The sequence below is a fragment of the Ailuropoda melanoleuca genome, chromosome 15 (assembly GCF_002007445.2).
Source record: "Ailuropoda melanoleuca isolate Jingjing chromosome 15, ASM200744v2, whole genome shotgun sequence".
In the NCBI taxonomy this organism is placed as follows: Eukaryota; Metazoa; Chordata; class Mammalia; order Carnivora; family Ursidae; genus Ailuropoda; species Ailuropoda melanoleuca.
Genome location: NC_048232.1, coordinates 11,241,674 through 11,257,729, shown reverse-complemented (window position 1 = coordinate 11,257,729; position 16,056 = coordinate 11,241,674). Strand labels below are relative to the sequence as shown.

General features: G+C 38.4%; 1 protein-coding gene across 2 annotated transcripts in view; it reads right to left on the bottom strand.

The window, feature by feature from the left end:
• Positions 1–16,056, bottom strand: part of CAMK1D (calcium/calmodulin dependent protein kinase ID) — a 431,244-nt gene that overhangs the window by 291,392 nt on the left and 123,796 nt on the right. The window contains exon 1 of one of the 2 annotated variants that reach the window (XM_034643631.1): positions 1,580–1,602. The exons of the other annotated variant lie outside the window; for it this stretch is intronic. Within the exon in view, the coding sequence (XP_034499522.1) occupies positions 1,580–1,587 (8 nt within the window). The 5' untranslated portion in view covers positions 1,588–1,602. Of the gene's footprint in view, positions 1–1,579; positions 1,603–16,056 lie in introns of those variants that run through there. 2 annotated transcript variants of the gene reach the window in all.

Sequence of the window (16,056 nt, the reverse complement as noted above, 5' to 3'; positions counted from 1 at the left end):
ATGAGAACACATGTCGCATCATTGTTCCTCAGCAAAGCATTTGATACAGCACCCAGGCAAATGATATTTAGTAAATGAGTTCGGATGCCTTCTCCATGCTGTAATAACATACCCAAAAAATCTGGGTTTTCTAAAGACGTTGCTGAAATTTCCAAGCAAAAGCTCAATAAAAATGCTGGAAATGTTTTAGGAGATAAGAATTAAAAGGTATGTGTAAGTTCATACTGCAAGTTAAAGACGCAAATGTCATAAGTTAAAGACACGAAACCCAAAAATTATGTTGGAAAAGAGAAAATAGTCAAGTCTTTCAAATAAGAAACTGGGGCATAGTAAAAGATGCTGTAAGCAAAGTATAACGAATAACAGGCTGGGGTGGGGATGGACGAATAATTGTAACCCGTAGGACAAAGAGTTAACATCCCAGTGACAACAAGGACTTGCTTCCCACTGAGGCTGCTACACACACACACAACTCCAGGGGACACTGCTCACAGAAACTGTGCCCAGCAGGGATGCTCTGGTCCCGCAATTCAGTGTGGGCAAGGATACAGTCACACAGTTCACAGGATGGCCAATGAACATATGAACTGATGCCCAACCTTACTAGAAGTCCAGGAAATGCTAAATAAAACCTCAGCAGGAAGCCTTCCTTCCCATCAGGTTGGAAAAAAGGTCGCTTTACGTGGGAAAGTTGCTACCTGGAAACTGCCGTAACATTTTTGGAAAGTAATCTGGCTGTACCTGTTCACTTGCATCTTAGGAAATCTAATCTATGGAAGTAAACACATGATCTAACGAGGTATGCGTAAAAATGCTTATTGCAGTGCTGTAAGAAATGAAAAATAAGGAAAACACTATGAATGGAATGGTGGAATAGTGCATCCATACCATGGAATATTACATGGCTAATGAAAAGAGTTAGAGCTACATGTATTTCTCTAAAGGGATACAATATCCCAATTAATCTAGAAGGATGTAACTATCCCAAATGAGAAAAGTAAGCAATGCTGTAGCCATTCAGTGGAATATTCTAGCAGTTAAATTAAATGATGAGGTCTACATAAATCAACAGGGGTAAATCTCTAAAACATAATAACAGGTGAGCAAAAGCAGGGTATTAAGAGATACCTAGGGGATCAATTCCACTTAGGTCCCTCTATAAAACGCAAACACATAGACACTGATGATCCTAAGGCCCTACACCACCAGGACATATGGTATAGACATACGTAGCCAAAGTCTGAAGACACATAATAAGAATGCACAGCAGCTCCAGGTACAGGGTGACTCTGGGGAGGAAGAGAATGGGTTGTGTATCCATAACTGGATCCTATAGCTGTAACATTTTTGAGGGAGAAATCTGAAGCAAATATGGCAAAATGTTAATCAACGTTTGCTCAATCTGGGTGGTGGTTACATAGTAATCTGTTCATTTATTTTTCCGTACTTCTTGGTTAATTTCAATATTTCATGATTTAAAAAAAAATTAACCCAAGGCAGAAAGGTACAGTGGGGGTAAGCGAGACCACATACCTCATGGGGCTGTCATAAGGATTAAGTGGAAAGATTATATACTCACTCCTTCATGTGATCAGGAAATACTAATTATTTGGATGAGGCAACAGGCCCTGAAACAAAAATAGTCACAAAACATTTTAAGAACTCAGAGAAAAGACCAAAACTTGCCTGGCCAAAACCGAGCATTGAACCTTTGCAAGGCAAGGGCATATGAGTAATCTGATGGGAGTGGGAATTTTCTAGAGTAAACTTCGACCTAGGAAAGAGAGGGCCCTGTCCAGGTTCAGATCACATGATGGACACTGCTAGCCAGGTGGTCCTTTGAATGGCCTCTGGATGTTGGCCAGACAGTGTCAACTTGATCTATTTAACTCCTGGCCTCATTATTTCTTTGAACTGACCTCATCAAAGACTTCTTGGCCATTCTCATGAAGACATGTCACTTACTAGGGCACAGTGAACCATTAACAATGATGGAAGAAGAGAATAAAGTCCCTGTTTTCACATGGTTAGAGAATAAAAACCAAGACCCAGGAAACACTAAACAAAGAGAAACAAGTTACTGTAGAATCAAGAGCTAAATTTGACAGGATAGAGAAGGAGTTGTGAGAATGGAGAACATGGCGAGGGCCGGTGTCACCACACAGACCCAGAAGGGATGAGGCCCAACCTGAGGGAACTGGAACAGGAGGAGCACCTGTGGGAAAATGAGTGGAAACTGCAGCTGAGACTGTCCCTCATTCCACAGGACTCAGGGTGTCTGAATGTCTTTCACAGTAACAGAGTCCTGGCAGTACTGGGGCAGCACTCTGCCTGGTGGCTGGCTGTTCCCTGCACCCATTTCCCTCTCATCACAGGCACAGAACTAGATGCTAGGTATCAGCCTTTCAGGGATGTGTGGCAGTGTGGCTGAGCTCTGGCCAACAGAGCGTGAACAGATGATGTGGGCCCTTCCAGGTTGGCCCAGAAACACCTCCCACACATGACCCTACATCCGTGAAAGGACTCAGGTCCTCGAAGACGGTGTCACCCCAGATGCAGGGAGCCTGGGTCTCTCAGTCCCCAAGTGGGAGGCCTACTGGCAACAAGGGACAACTTTATTTTCCTCCAATGAGAGAAAAATGAAAGCCTATTGTGGGAAAGCACTACATTCAGAGGTTTATTTGTTACAACAGCCAACTTTACTCTCATACACCAAACTCCAAAGTTACGTTTCTGAACTTCCCCTTCAGCTGGAGGTGGCCAATGAGATTGAAGCCAAAGTCACCATGTGAGGCTTACATAAGAACTCTTTAAAAGGAGACTTGATTTGTCCCTTGCTCTTTCTTTTCTTCTAGAATAAGGTCATGATAGCTGAATCTCCGGTGGTCAGCTTGTGGCCGTGAGGATAGAAGTTCCTTGCTTGTGGTTATGGAATAGGCTCCTCATGTCTTCATAGAACCACCATATCAGGTCTGGATTCTCTATTTTTTTTAATTCTTTTACCTGAGATAACCAACGCAAGACATGTTCATGCCATGTTAATACGAACTCCAATACTATCAGCCAAATTCACTTCCTTATTAATAAGATGGCGATAAGAGACACCCAGTTAGAGTGGAGCTTGTGTCACACTGAAGTGTTAGTGGCAGGAAAGGTGGATCGCAGTGATGATACAGAGCCATTAAAATAATGACAACGCAAACTGAAGAAGCATGGAAAACCATATCCAGAAAGCAGAGCACAAAAAAAGAACATGGTGGTCATAGAATAAACAGAATTGGAAGTTTATGGCATGAAAATCAGGCTTTAAAAAGATAAACTCATAACTAGTCAGTCTATGGGGGAGTAGTGCATGCCATTATGGAATGATGACCAGGAGACGGCATGTGGAGCAGTGCCTGAGACACTTCCTTCCATTCAAATGATCTCACAACCAGACAAACAATGCAAGAGGGACATGATTCAGAACAGTGATGCATTCAGAAAGACCAGTCATGAAAATAAAATGAGAAGAATTAAACATGACTCTTTGGGCCAAGTGATCAATCTTTAGCTGTAGAATGAATGAATGAATGAAGACAACATGTATTTTTTAAAAGCCTAAAAAACAAAGAAGAAAAAGGGCAGGGTGCCCGATCAAATTAAGAAAAGGAAACCCAATTATGCAAGGAAAACATAAAGATTTTTTGTCCATCCTAGGAATGATTTAATTGCTCAATAACCTTCCCAGGAAGAGTGTGGTCAAGATGAAATGGTCAGCTAGCCTGGCCAAAGCTCTCCACCAGGTAGTGTTTGGAATATCCTTTACTGGGTAGAGCTGGATTAGGTCCCTGTTGGAATTGAACTGAGAGAGCTCTCAGATTCCTAGAATTATAAATCTTTGTAACTAGAGACAGAAAATCTCCGTTGCCTTGATTAGCAATCCCCTGGCCTCTGTAATAATACCCAAATTCATCATTTAACAGTTATTTGCTGTCTCAACCACCCCATGAGGAAAACAGCAAAAGTCATTTTTCAGTTTGTGAGAGACCCAGATAGAACATTATGAGAATATTATTGCTAGGAAACAGAGAAAGGGAATGCAATGTCAGGTGACAGCAATTTTGAGTCTTGTTTCTCATTTATAATTACTCTGCATTCTCTAATTTATCACTTCAGCATAAAAGATGAATCTTGAACGAGTGCCCCCTGCCATGCTATTCTGTGCAAGACGTGTTTTGTTTTGTTTTTTTCAATTCTGATGATTCCCTGTAGCCCCTGCCTTTACCATGGCTGTGCACAATGACAGACACTGTAGTCATTATGTTTATCATTAGTAACTTGGTTCCAAATAATTGGACTTTGCCTGCAGACAATATGTTTAAGCAAATGTGATGCATACAGATGAGGAACGGCCAGGGCACGAGGAACCTTCTGGTGTTGGTAATTTCCATGCGTCCCTGGCAACCATTAGCTCATTTCAGCACAAGGCAGAAAGAAAAAATGAATGCACTCGGGGCAGGTTTCTGGGTAAAGCCTTGCTTTGTGCCTGACCGGGTCCCTAATGTATACTACGTACTTCTGAAAACCCAAACCAAGTACCAGCGGTTCATCATCAAATCGTGATGGTCTCACCACTAATGTCCAAAGCAAGAATGCTGACATTGATATAAACTTCATGTAGCTTCCTCCCAGTTAGGGTCCTTTAAAGCCTGTGCTCTAATTGTCTTATCCTGGACAATTAGACTTCTGATCACACTGACCTCCAGACCAAAGATGGAAGAGAAGGAAGGAAGCTTGGAATGGCAACACACAAAGATGGAAGGGATCCACAAAAGTAATACACAAAAACAGTCCTTGGCAGAATGCACATGACAACTACTGCCTACCCTGTACAAAAGAAGAAGAGGGAGATCATTCCCTTCTTCGGAATTGCGATCAGCATGATGTGCTTATGTATACTAAGGTACATTACCCAGCTTGACAAATCATGACCAGCTGGCTAGATATCTTTTTCATAAGCGTGTAAGAGAAAATTCACATTTAAGTCATTCCCATTTCCAAAGCCCTACCTCCATGAAGTACATGACGATGGATCTTCCTTCATCTCAGTGTAATAGAGGGGAAAACATATCTATTCTCGTCCATATTTAATCATGCTCATCCTGAAAGGCTCATGAGTACTCAGCCCTAGAGGATAATCTATAAAATATATATTGGTTTAAGGGCTTTCTTCATGACTTTGCACAGCACTCATATTTTAAAATTGCATTTGCTAAAAGGATGTCCTTTCTTGCTCAGCAACAATGAGCAAAATTTGTAAGTGACCTCTGTCCACCACATTAAGGAATACCTAGCTCTGTGTGGCTCATCTCTAACAAACCTGGAAAACAGACCAGCAGAACCATTAAAATAAATACTCATGAACACTGGCCCTCTAGAATATTTTATGTCATCTAAACCAAACAAACTATGGCAAACATAAATTATGCAATCAGGAAACAAAGGCACATAGCTAAGGTGATCCTTTGTCTCAGTTTGCCCAAGACAGTCCCAGTATAATTACTACTAGTACCCACCCCCCCTTCACTCAGAAAAACTATCCCAACTGGGACAAAACATTACATGGTAATTACATGTATGATTAGTATATGGCAAATACTCATAGGTAGGAAGTACTCAGTAAAGAAAGTGTGAATGACTCTTGACCCAAGTGTGTCACTGAGCTTGGGCAAGTTACCTACCATCTTTGAGCATCCATTTCCTCATATGAAATATATGGGGATTATAACAGCCATTTTGAAGGTTTATTTTAAACATTAGAGATGGGTCCTGTGGAGCACCTGGGACATCTGTGTTCGACAAATGCAGCTATGAAGATGGTAATGGAGATGAGGATTTTATCACTTTCACTCTCTGGAACTGTTTCCTGTCTATAACAGCTAACAGTCATAAATCACTTTACCTTTTACAAGATGCTTTCCGATACATCATGGTATGGAATTTATAACATTTGGAGGTGAACTTAGACCTGTGAGTCTCTTCCAAATCTAACCACCTATGAATCTATTATTCCAAAATACACTGGCTGGAAATGTACTGTACTGTCCAGTGGGGCAGCAATAGTCGTTGAAAAGACCTCTTGTCTATACTAGAGAATCCTACTGCCACCTCTCCAGCAAGTCACCTGACTTTTCTCAAATTTCCTACATGCAGAATGAATCTACTTGCTACCTGAGAATGATACATGTGATGTGCAAACAAAAACCCTTCATGCTGAAGATGATTGGTACGGTTATCTCTAAGGCAGTTTTCTAGCTAGCATGTGCTGGTATATGATAGTTATGTATTGGATATTATTATTACTGCCATTATTATTATATAATTTTCATTATATGTATGGACTTTTCAACCAGACAGCTAGGTAGCACCTCCGCTGACTAGTTATGTGACCTTGGCAAGTTTCTTAATTTTTCTCATGAGGTATCATCATCTGTAAAATGGGAATAATATTATCTATCTATCTAATAGGGTTGCTATAAGGATTTAAAGAGTTTATATATGTATAGTGCTTATGGTGCCTAGAACTTAATACATGCAATAACTTGTTTATTTATTGTCACTATGAAAAGCATTATTAAATTTTCCAAAATGTATTATTAAGTAAAAGAAAAAGAAGCAAGTACTAAACAGTATGTTAAATGGTATACCAAATGGTGTGCTACTCTTTGTTTTTAAAAAGGAGGATGTAACACTTGCAGGTCAACATGGAGTAAGCCCATAAGCCTATGTCACCCACTGATTACAAGTGTCTGTACAGAATACAAAAACCAACTTCCTGACGATGCTGGGAAGCAAACAATACCAGACAGATTGAGAAGGAAGCTGAAACTTGAAGAAATATACATTGGTAAATTTCCTGAATTAAATTTTCCTCTTTTAATTCTTGGCTTTGATCCAAAGATGGGTCAAATCAAGGAACTGTACAGTGGGGGAACATGAGAAGAACTCCAAGAAAAATCTCCCCTTTCTGCCCGGAGAACTAGGAAAAAGAGCTCCTGAAAACCAAAGAATGTGATAGGATATCCCTGGTATTTTTTTCTCCTCTCTGCCTTGATGGAAGGCCAAGCCTGGGCAACATGAACACCTAAGACCCCAAGAAATAACCCATCTCTCCGGCCAAAGGGACCAGAAAAGGGAACTCCTGTGGTCTTAAGAGTGGAAAGAGATGCTGGTTATTTTGTTCTCTTTCTCCTCTCACTGCCTTTCCCTCTGGGCATCCTCAGTCCACAGAGCTGCATGAAAGTGTTTGTGGTGTGAGGATAAAACTCTGAGACATATCCACCTTTCTGACAAGAACTTGGAAAAAGGACCCCTGAGAGAGAGTGTGAAGAAAATCCCAGAGAGGAGAGAGTTGGAGAAAGAAATCTTGAAAAACTGTATATGAATCAAAACAAGTTCCAGACTACTCATGAAACGTGCATGTGTGAAACACACCCAAAGAAGCAATGGCGTCCAGAAGTAAATTATGAAATTAAAAACCACACAAATCCCAACCTAATCCAGAATAACACATACAAACAACATAGCAACGGCTTTGAAAACTGAATGGACATTGTTACCATTAAAGGTGAGACAGACTTGTCATCTGAGCCTAATCTGGTTGGCTCTCTTTAAAAAAAGAAGAAGAAGAGGAAGGAGAAGGAGGAGGAGGAGGAGGGGAAGAAGAAGAAGAAAGGAAACAACAACAACAAAACCATCATAATCCAGCAGATTTTAATTAGGACACAGAGTCTCCCAACATAGTACTCAAAATATGCAGGATACAATCTAAAATTATTCAACATGCCAAAAACTGGAAAAATACAATCAAGAGATGCCAACCCTAAGATGATCCAGATATTGGAATTATCAGAGAAAAACTCTGAAACACTTATTATACTTACACTCTCAGAGTAAGTGTGAATACTGTTGAAATTAATGGAAAGATGTAAGTTTTCAGGGGAAAATTAAAAATATTGAAAAGAACTGAATGGAAATTTTAGACTTGAAAAATATAGTAATTGAATTCTGAAAATTCACTAGATGCACTAAATAACAGGTGCAGGAAAAGGACAACAAACTTGAAAATAAAACAATCAAAATTATCGAATTTCAAGGGTAGAGAAAACTAAATTGAGAAAAAAGTGATCAGAGCCTTAGAAACATGTGGAGCAATATCAAAAGATCTAATATTCATGACACTACAGTCCCAAAATGAGAAAAGAAAGTGATTGGTACAGAAAAAAAAGAAGAAAAAAAATGCTCAAGATGTATTAAATATGGTAAAAGACACAAACTTACAGATTGAGAAAGTCTGTCAAACCCTAAACAAAATACATTCAAAGAAAAGAATACACATTCAATAATCAAATTGCTGAAAACCAAAAATAAAGAAAAAATCTTGAAAGCAGTCAAAGAAAATCAACACACCACATACCGAGAAAACAGCAATCTCATTAGAAATGATGGAAGCTAGAAGACGACAGAAAAATTTTTTTAAAGATTTTAAAATTCTATATCCAGTGAAAGTCAATATCCAATAAAATACCATTTAGAAATAAAAGTAAAATAAAGTTATTTTCAGTGAAGTTTTAAAAAAAGAGAGAAAAATCATCATCCAAAGAAGTAGCCTAAAATAAATGTTTAAGTAAGCACTTTAAACTAAAGGAAAATAATATTAAAATAACTTAGAACTTTAAAAATAAAGGGAAAGCTAAAGAAGTGGTAAAGATCTGGATAAATATGATGGATTATTTGCTTCTGCTTAAATTCCTTATAATTAGGATGACTGTTGAAAACAAAAATTGAGTTTTTGATATATGTAGATAACTGTACTACAAAAAGGACACTGTAAAGAAATCTACTTGGTTGTAGAGTTTTTCAAATTTATTCAATTAATAAAATACTGTCTTAAAGTAGATTATTACCAAAAAAAAAAAAAAAAAAAAAAAAAAAAAGGAAGAAGTAGTAATGAGAGGTACCAAAAGAAAAGAAAAACAGAAACCAAATAATAAAATGGTAGACCTAAATCCAACTATATGAATAATTACATTAAATGTACATGATCCAAACAAACCAATTAAAGACAGAGATGGTAGGACTGTCTAAAAAACCAGGACCTAAGTCTATGCTATCTACAAGAAACACCTAACAATATAAAGATAAAGATGTAGATAGGGCCAAATGAAAGGGATAGAAAAAGATATACTATGGAAACACTAACCAAAAGAAAGCTGTTTATTAGTATCAGACAAAATAAACTTCAGTATAAGGACAATAAGGAACAAAGAGGATTGTCACATAAGGATAAAAGAATAAACTCACCAAGAAGAAATAACAATACTAAATGTGTATGTATCTAAAAAAAGGACTTCAAAATATATGAAGCAAAAATTTTAAAACTGAAAGGAAAAAATAGAACAAATTCAATGTTATACTAGGATAGGTACATCAACAATCCTTTCTAAGTAACCAACAGAACAAATAGACAGAAAATCAGCAAGGATACGGAAGTCCTGAATAATACTATCAAATATTTTGACCTAATTGTCATCTGTAGAACACTGTACCCACCAACAGCAGAACACACAGTCTTTTCAAAGTGCACATGGAATATTCACCCAAATATTTACATTGTGAATCATGAAAAAAACCTAAAGTTTTTAAAGAATTGAAATCATACAAAGTATATTATCTAACTATAATGGAATTCAATCAGAAATCAGTATCAGATTACCTAGAAAATTTCCAAATACTTAGAAAATAAACGGCATGCTTCTAAATAACCCAGGGGTCAAAAAGAGAAAAATTAGAAAATCGATTGAGGGGTGCCTGGGTGGCACAGCAATTGGGCGTCTGCCTTCGGCTCAGGGCGTGATCCCAGCATTGTGGGATCGAGACCCGCATCGGGCTCTTCCGCTATGAGCCTGCTTCTTCCTCTCCCACCCCCCCTGCTTGTGTTCCCTCTCTCCCTGGCTGTCTCTATCTCTGTCAAATAAATAAAATCTTTAAAAAGAAAAAAAGAAAATCAATTGACACAAAAATACAACATATCAAAAATTTGTGACATACAGATTAGAGAGTAATATATAGCATTAAACACTTGTATTAGAAATAAGAAAGATCTCAGGGTGCCTGGGTGGCTCGGTCGGTTAGGCATCTGACTCTTGGTTTCAGCTCAGGACATGATCTCAGGGTTGTGGGACTGGACCCATGTCGGGTTCCATGCTCAGTGGGAGTCTGCTTCTCTTCCTCTCCCTCTATCCCTCCCCCAGTCACATGTTCTCTAAAATAAATTAAATAAATCTTTTTTAAAATTTTAAAAAAGAAATAAGGTATCTTATTTAGTCAATAATCTAAGATTTCACTTCAAGAAACTAGAAAAATAAGAGCAAGTTAAACCCAAATTTGGTATAAGGAAGGAACATATAAGGATAAGAACAAGAATCAATGAAATTGAAAACAGAAAAACAAAAGAGAAAAATCAATCACGCCAAAAGCTGGTTCTTTAAAAAGATCTATAAAATTGATAAACCTCTAGCCAGGATGACCAAGGGGAAAAAAGAGAGAATACAAATTACTAATATCCAGAATGAATGAAGAGATAACACTACAGACCCTATAGATATTAAAGGGCTAATAAAAAAATATTATGAACAACCCAGCCTATGTATTTGACAACTCAGACTAGGTGTGAGCAAACTTTTTTGTAAATGGACTGTCAGTAAATATTTAAAGCTTGTTGGCCATATGGTCTCTGTCATAATTACTCTACTCTGCTATCACAGTGCATAGTAGCCATGGACATTAAGTAAATAAATAGGCTATATTCTAATAGAACTTTATTTACAAGAATAAATGTCTGGCCTGTGGGCCTTATTTTACTGATGACGGGCCTAGGTGGAATTGACCAATTCCTTTAAATAAAAACTATCACTCAAGAAGAAACAGATAACCTAAACATACTCCTATAAGAAAACTGAATTCATAGTTAAAATCCTTCCAAAAAACAAAATTGAAGGTCCAGACAGTTCCACTGATGAATTCTACTAAATATCTAAGGAAGAAATAATACCAATTCTACATAATCCTTTCCAGAAAAATGGAGAGAAGGAAAAACTTTCCAACTCATTTTATGCATCAGGGATTTCTCAAAACCAGTCATACAATGTTGGTGGGAATATAAAATGGTAACAGTAAATTTCATGAACATAGACACAAACATCCTCAGCAAACTATAAGCAAATCGAATCTAGCAATATATACTAAGCATAATATACCACAACCAAGTGGTATATATTCCAAGAATGCAGAGCTACTTTAACTTTCAAAAATCAATTTAATCCACATTTTAACAGATGAAAGCAGGAAAACTACATGATCATCTCAATAGATGCAGAAAAAGTACTTAGCAAAATTCAATATCATTCATGATTAAAAACAATAACAACAACAACTTCAGCAAACTTAAAATAGAACTTCCTTAACCTGATAAAGAGCATCTACAAAAACCCTATAGCTAATATCATACTTAAGGGTGGAAGCCTGAATGCTTTTCCCCTAAGGTCAGAACCAAGTCAAGGATGTCAGATCTCACTGCTCCTATCTCCCATTAAACATCATACTAAACAGCCAAGCCAGTGCAATAAAGCAAGACAAAGAAATGAAAGGGACACAGATTGAAAAGGAAGAAATGTATCTACCTCCATTTGTAGATGACATGATTGTTTACGTAGAAAATCCCATAGAATCTATTACAAAAAAGTATCTAGAACTACTAAATGAATTTAGCAGGATTCTGAGCAAGATCAGAGGATTCGAGCTCATTATTTAAAAAGCAACTATATTTCTACATATTAAGAATGAAAAATTGACATAAAAACATCTAAAAAATATACCATTTACAATAGCTGCCCCCCAAAATGAAACACTTAGGTACAAAGACAATAAAATATGTGTAGGATCTGTATACTGAAAAATACAGAACACTGATGAAAGAAATCAAGAAAATCTAAATAGACACACAGATAATGTTCATGGGTTGAAAGATTAACATTATTTAGAAGTTAGTTTTTTCCAAATTGATCTACAGATTCAATGAAATCCCAATCCAAATACCAGCAGGGTTTTTTGTGGAAATTGACAAAATAATTCTAAAATGTACATGAAAAGGTAAAGGAAATATAATAACTAAAAACATCATGAACAATAAGCAAAAAAATTGGAGGACCCACACTACCTGATTTCAAGATTGAGTATAAAACTATAAAAATCAAGACAGTGTGGTACCAGTAAAAGGATTAACACATAACCAGTGACCCAGAATACTTAGTCTATCAATAGACCCACACAAATACGGTCAACTTTCGAAAAAGGTGCAAACTTTTAAATGAAAATTAATTCAAAATGGATCATCTATGTTGAGGTAAACCACAGAACTATAAAATTGTACAAGAAAATCTTTGTGATCTTGGTTTAGTCCAAGAGTTCTTAACTATGACATTAGAAGCACAATCCCAGAAAAGAAAAAACTGGAATATTGGACTTCATCAAAATTAAAAACTTCTGTTCTTAAGAGGGTTAAAAGAAAACCCACAGAATGAGAGAAAATACTGGAAAATAAAACTGGCAAAGAAATTGTATCCAAAATAAAGAAGTCTTAAAGCTCAATGATAAGAAAAACAACCTAATTTTTAAAAAATGAGTAAAAGATATACAAACACTACAGATAGCAAATGAGCACATAAAAAGATGCTCAAAATTATCAGTTATTAGGGAACTGTAAGCTATAGTGAGATATCTCTACATGACTGTTAGTATGGCTAATTTTTTTTTTAAACCTTGACACTGCAAAAGATACCAAAAAGGAGCAATTAGAAGCATCATACACTGCTAACGGAACTATAAATGGTACAGACACTTTGGAAAACAGCTTAACAGTTTCTGATAAAGTTAAACATATACTTAACTTATCACCCAGCAATCCACTCTCAGCTATTTGCCCAAGATAAATGAAAACATATATTGACACAAAAACCTATATGCAGGTGCTTATAACAGCTATATTCATAATCCCCTAAACTGGAAACAACCCAAAAGTCCTTCCACTGGTGGATGGCTCAGACTGTTGGACATCGTACAACAGCACAATACTCAGAAATAAAAAGTAGCAAATTGCTGATACATGCAAAAACACCTATGATTCTCAAATGCGTTGTGCTGAGAGAAAGAAGCCAGACTCAAGGCTACATACTGTAGGATCCCATTTATTTTGTATTCTAGCAAAGGAAACCTATAGAAAAAGAGAACTCGGTTGTCAAGGATTAGGGCCGGAGGGGAGCATCTGACTACAAAGGGAGCGCACAAGGGAATTTGGGGGTTGTGGTATGGAAATGTTCTGTACCTTGACTGTGGTGCTAATTACATGATTCTCTGCATGTGTCAAAACTCATAGAACTATACACCAACACAATGATTTCTACTGCATAAAAATCAAAAAAGCATTTTTTAAAAGGGTGTGTAAACATACAGGGATAAATGCGTGGCAGTGGTTATGCACCAAGGCCCTATATTGGGCACCTCCTATTGGGTGGGAAAAATAAATAATGAAGCTTCGTTCCTCAAGCTGCAACCCTGCTTTGACTGAAGCCCAGCTTGGACTAGAACTCTTTGTTAATTCCATGCTAGGGAGCCAACGGAACTAAATTATTATTAAAACATAATTTTGAATAGTACAGGCTTGGAAGCAAGGCAAACCTATGACTTGAAACCCTGCCTGCTCCACATACTTCCTATATGACATGAAGTAAGTCGCTTCAGTTTTCTTATCTGTAGGAAGGAAACAACACCCTGTGTCACTGTGTCAGTATGGGAATGAAATGAGATAGTGGGAGCCCACAGCTCAGAGTCTGGCATATGGCAGACTAGAATCGAAGTTGTTATTTTTTTCGTAAGTTTTTGTTTACTGATGCAAACACTCCAGGTGTGGTCCAAGGTGGACTTAATTATTGCAAAATTTGCATAATCATGAACAGTGTAGGGAATATAAGCAACATATGTGTGTGTAGGGTTACCCCGGTGCTAATAACCCATAATGTGTTATATCCCCCTCTTGCCTCCTAATGAGAGCAGTCTGATCAAATAACTGTAATGAGTATTAGCATTAGTGAAACCCTAAAATTTCTGTACTGCTCTCCAGCTAATAAGCACTTTCGGATCCATTATGTCCTTACCCTACTGTAACAAGCCAGGGAAACTCTGTTCTCTCCAGGAGAGCACCGTGACAAACGCCTGAGTGGGGAAGGTGTAATTTATAACGCCATTAGCAGCAAGCACAGCCTAGCACCACAGTCGGGTCCACCAAGAGATGAGCAAATATTTGATTTAAACAGACAAATGTGGAAATACGACCCCATCCATCACCTTGGGCTTTCACTACTCTGAGATTTCACTTTAAATACAGAATAAGGCATGATCAGTTCACCAAACCCTTATTAGGCAATTTCTATGAAGAAGTCCCAGGCCCTGCCTTCAAGAAGCTCCCATATTCCTCGCAGGCCTTCCTTGCTAGACCTGCTGCACATGATAATGACTTGGTTAACTAGCAGGTTAGCGCTGAAAGCCAGAAGGCTTGTGCATTTACAATCATGTTGCCTCCTTCTGCAGAGGCTCACGTGATTTATGCATGTCCCCTCCCAAGAACTCCAAAGCCTGACATAATGACTTCCCCAAGGCTGCCCGAGTCCAGTTACTCTACCCGCTGTCCTCACACCTCTTGTATACAAGAAAGCATTCAGAAAGGCGGGGGAAAAGACCCTGGAGAGGGGAAAAAAAAAAAAATTGAAGGCCAGTCAATGAACCCAGCTAGGCAGCTGCAGCCAGAAACACGAGATTGGGAAAGATAATCCTGAGTCCCCTCAGAATTTCCTGTTCTGGTCTGGGGCTGGACCGGGCAGTAAATCCAAACCTTTGCTACTCGTGATGGGGTCAACACGATTCTGACTCTATGCTCTGAGGTCAGTGCTGCTGACTCCATTCAGAAGAAAAGGGCCGAAGCAGTTAAACAAAGTGTATTCGCCTTGGTCCTTCTATTATGGGAATTGTCAACATCAGAAACCGTCAGCACATGGTTTGCTTGTTTTTCCCTTGAGCTCTTTGAGCACACTGAAATCACCTGAACCATGAACATTTTTCCCTCGGAAACAAGTGAAGGCCCATATGAGATTTAGTGAGTTTTCATAAGCACAACCTGGATTCTCCCGGGTTTAACAAAACACAGAGCTGGTCTGTCCACTGCCTCACACCCACTTCTAGACTCAAAGACATCAACAAAGAGGGAACTGGGAATGAGAAAAACAAAACCACAGTGGCAACCGAGGAGTCTAAATCCAGGAAGCCAAAATGAGGCTGTATCGATTGAAGTACTTACAGCTCCACTAATGAGCCCCAGAGCTCCCCATGGGCAAGTGCAAAAACAGTGGCTTTTGGTGGAGCAGGTGGTCTGAAACCAGAGGCAGGTTAAGGCACTGCCTTCTTGAGCCTGGAATGATCTCAACCGAGCCACAGAAAGGGTGTTATAAACATTCTCATGAATGGACACATATTGATACTTATTTGCACTCAAGCCATATGCTAGGGCCTTAGACAATACAGTGTATTGGGCTTTTTATTATACTGAAATAAGCCAGGGAATGATGATAGCTTCCTCTAGTGAAGTGCTTCCTTATATTTCTCACTGTGCTTTCCCATACATGAATGATTTCACTAGCTCCTTTCCAACAGCCCAGTGAGGAACACAGGGTAGGGATTATTATCCCCATCTCACAGATGAGGAAACTGAGAAACAGCACATATACCTGGAGTGACCTCCGGCAGCTTGTGAAGAGCACAGACTCGGGGATGGCCACACTGTAGGTTGCGTGTGCTGCCCCACTGCTCAGAGATGCTGCGGGAATGGGGAGAAATTGTGGACAGTCCACTCTCATGATCTGTGCGGTGGGATCAAGTCTCTGTGGCCCTCCTTCTGTATGGCCCCAG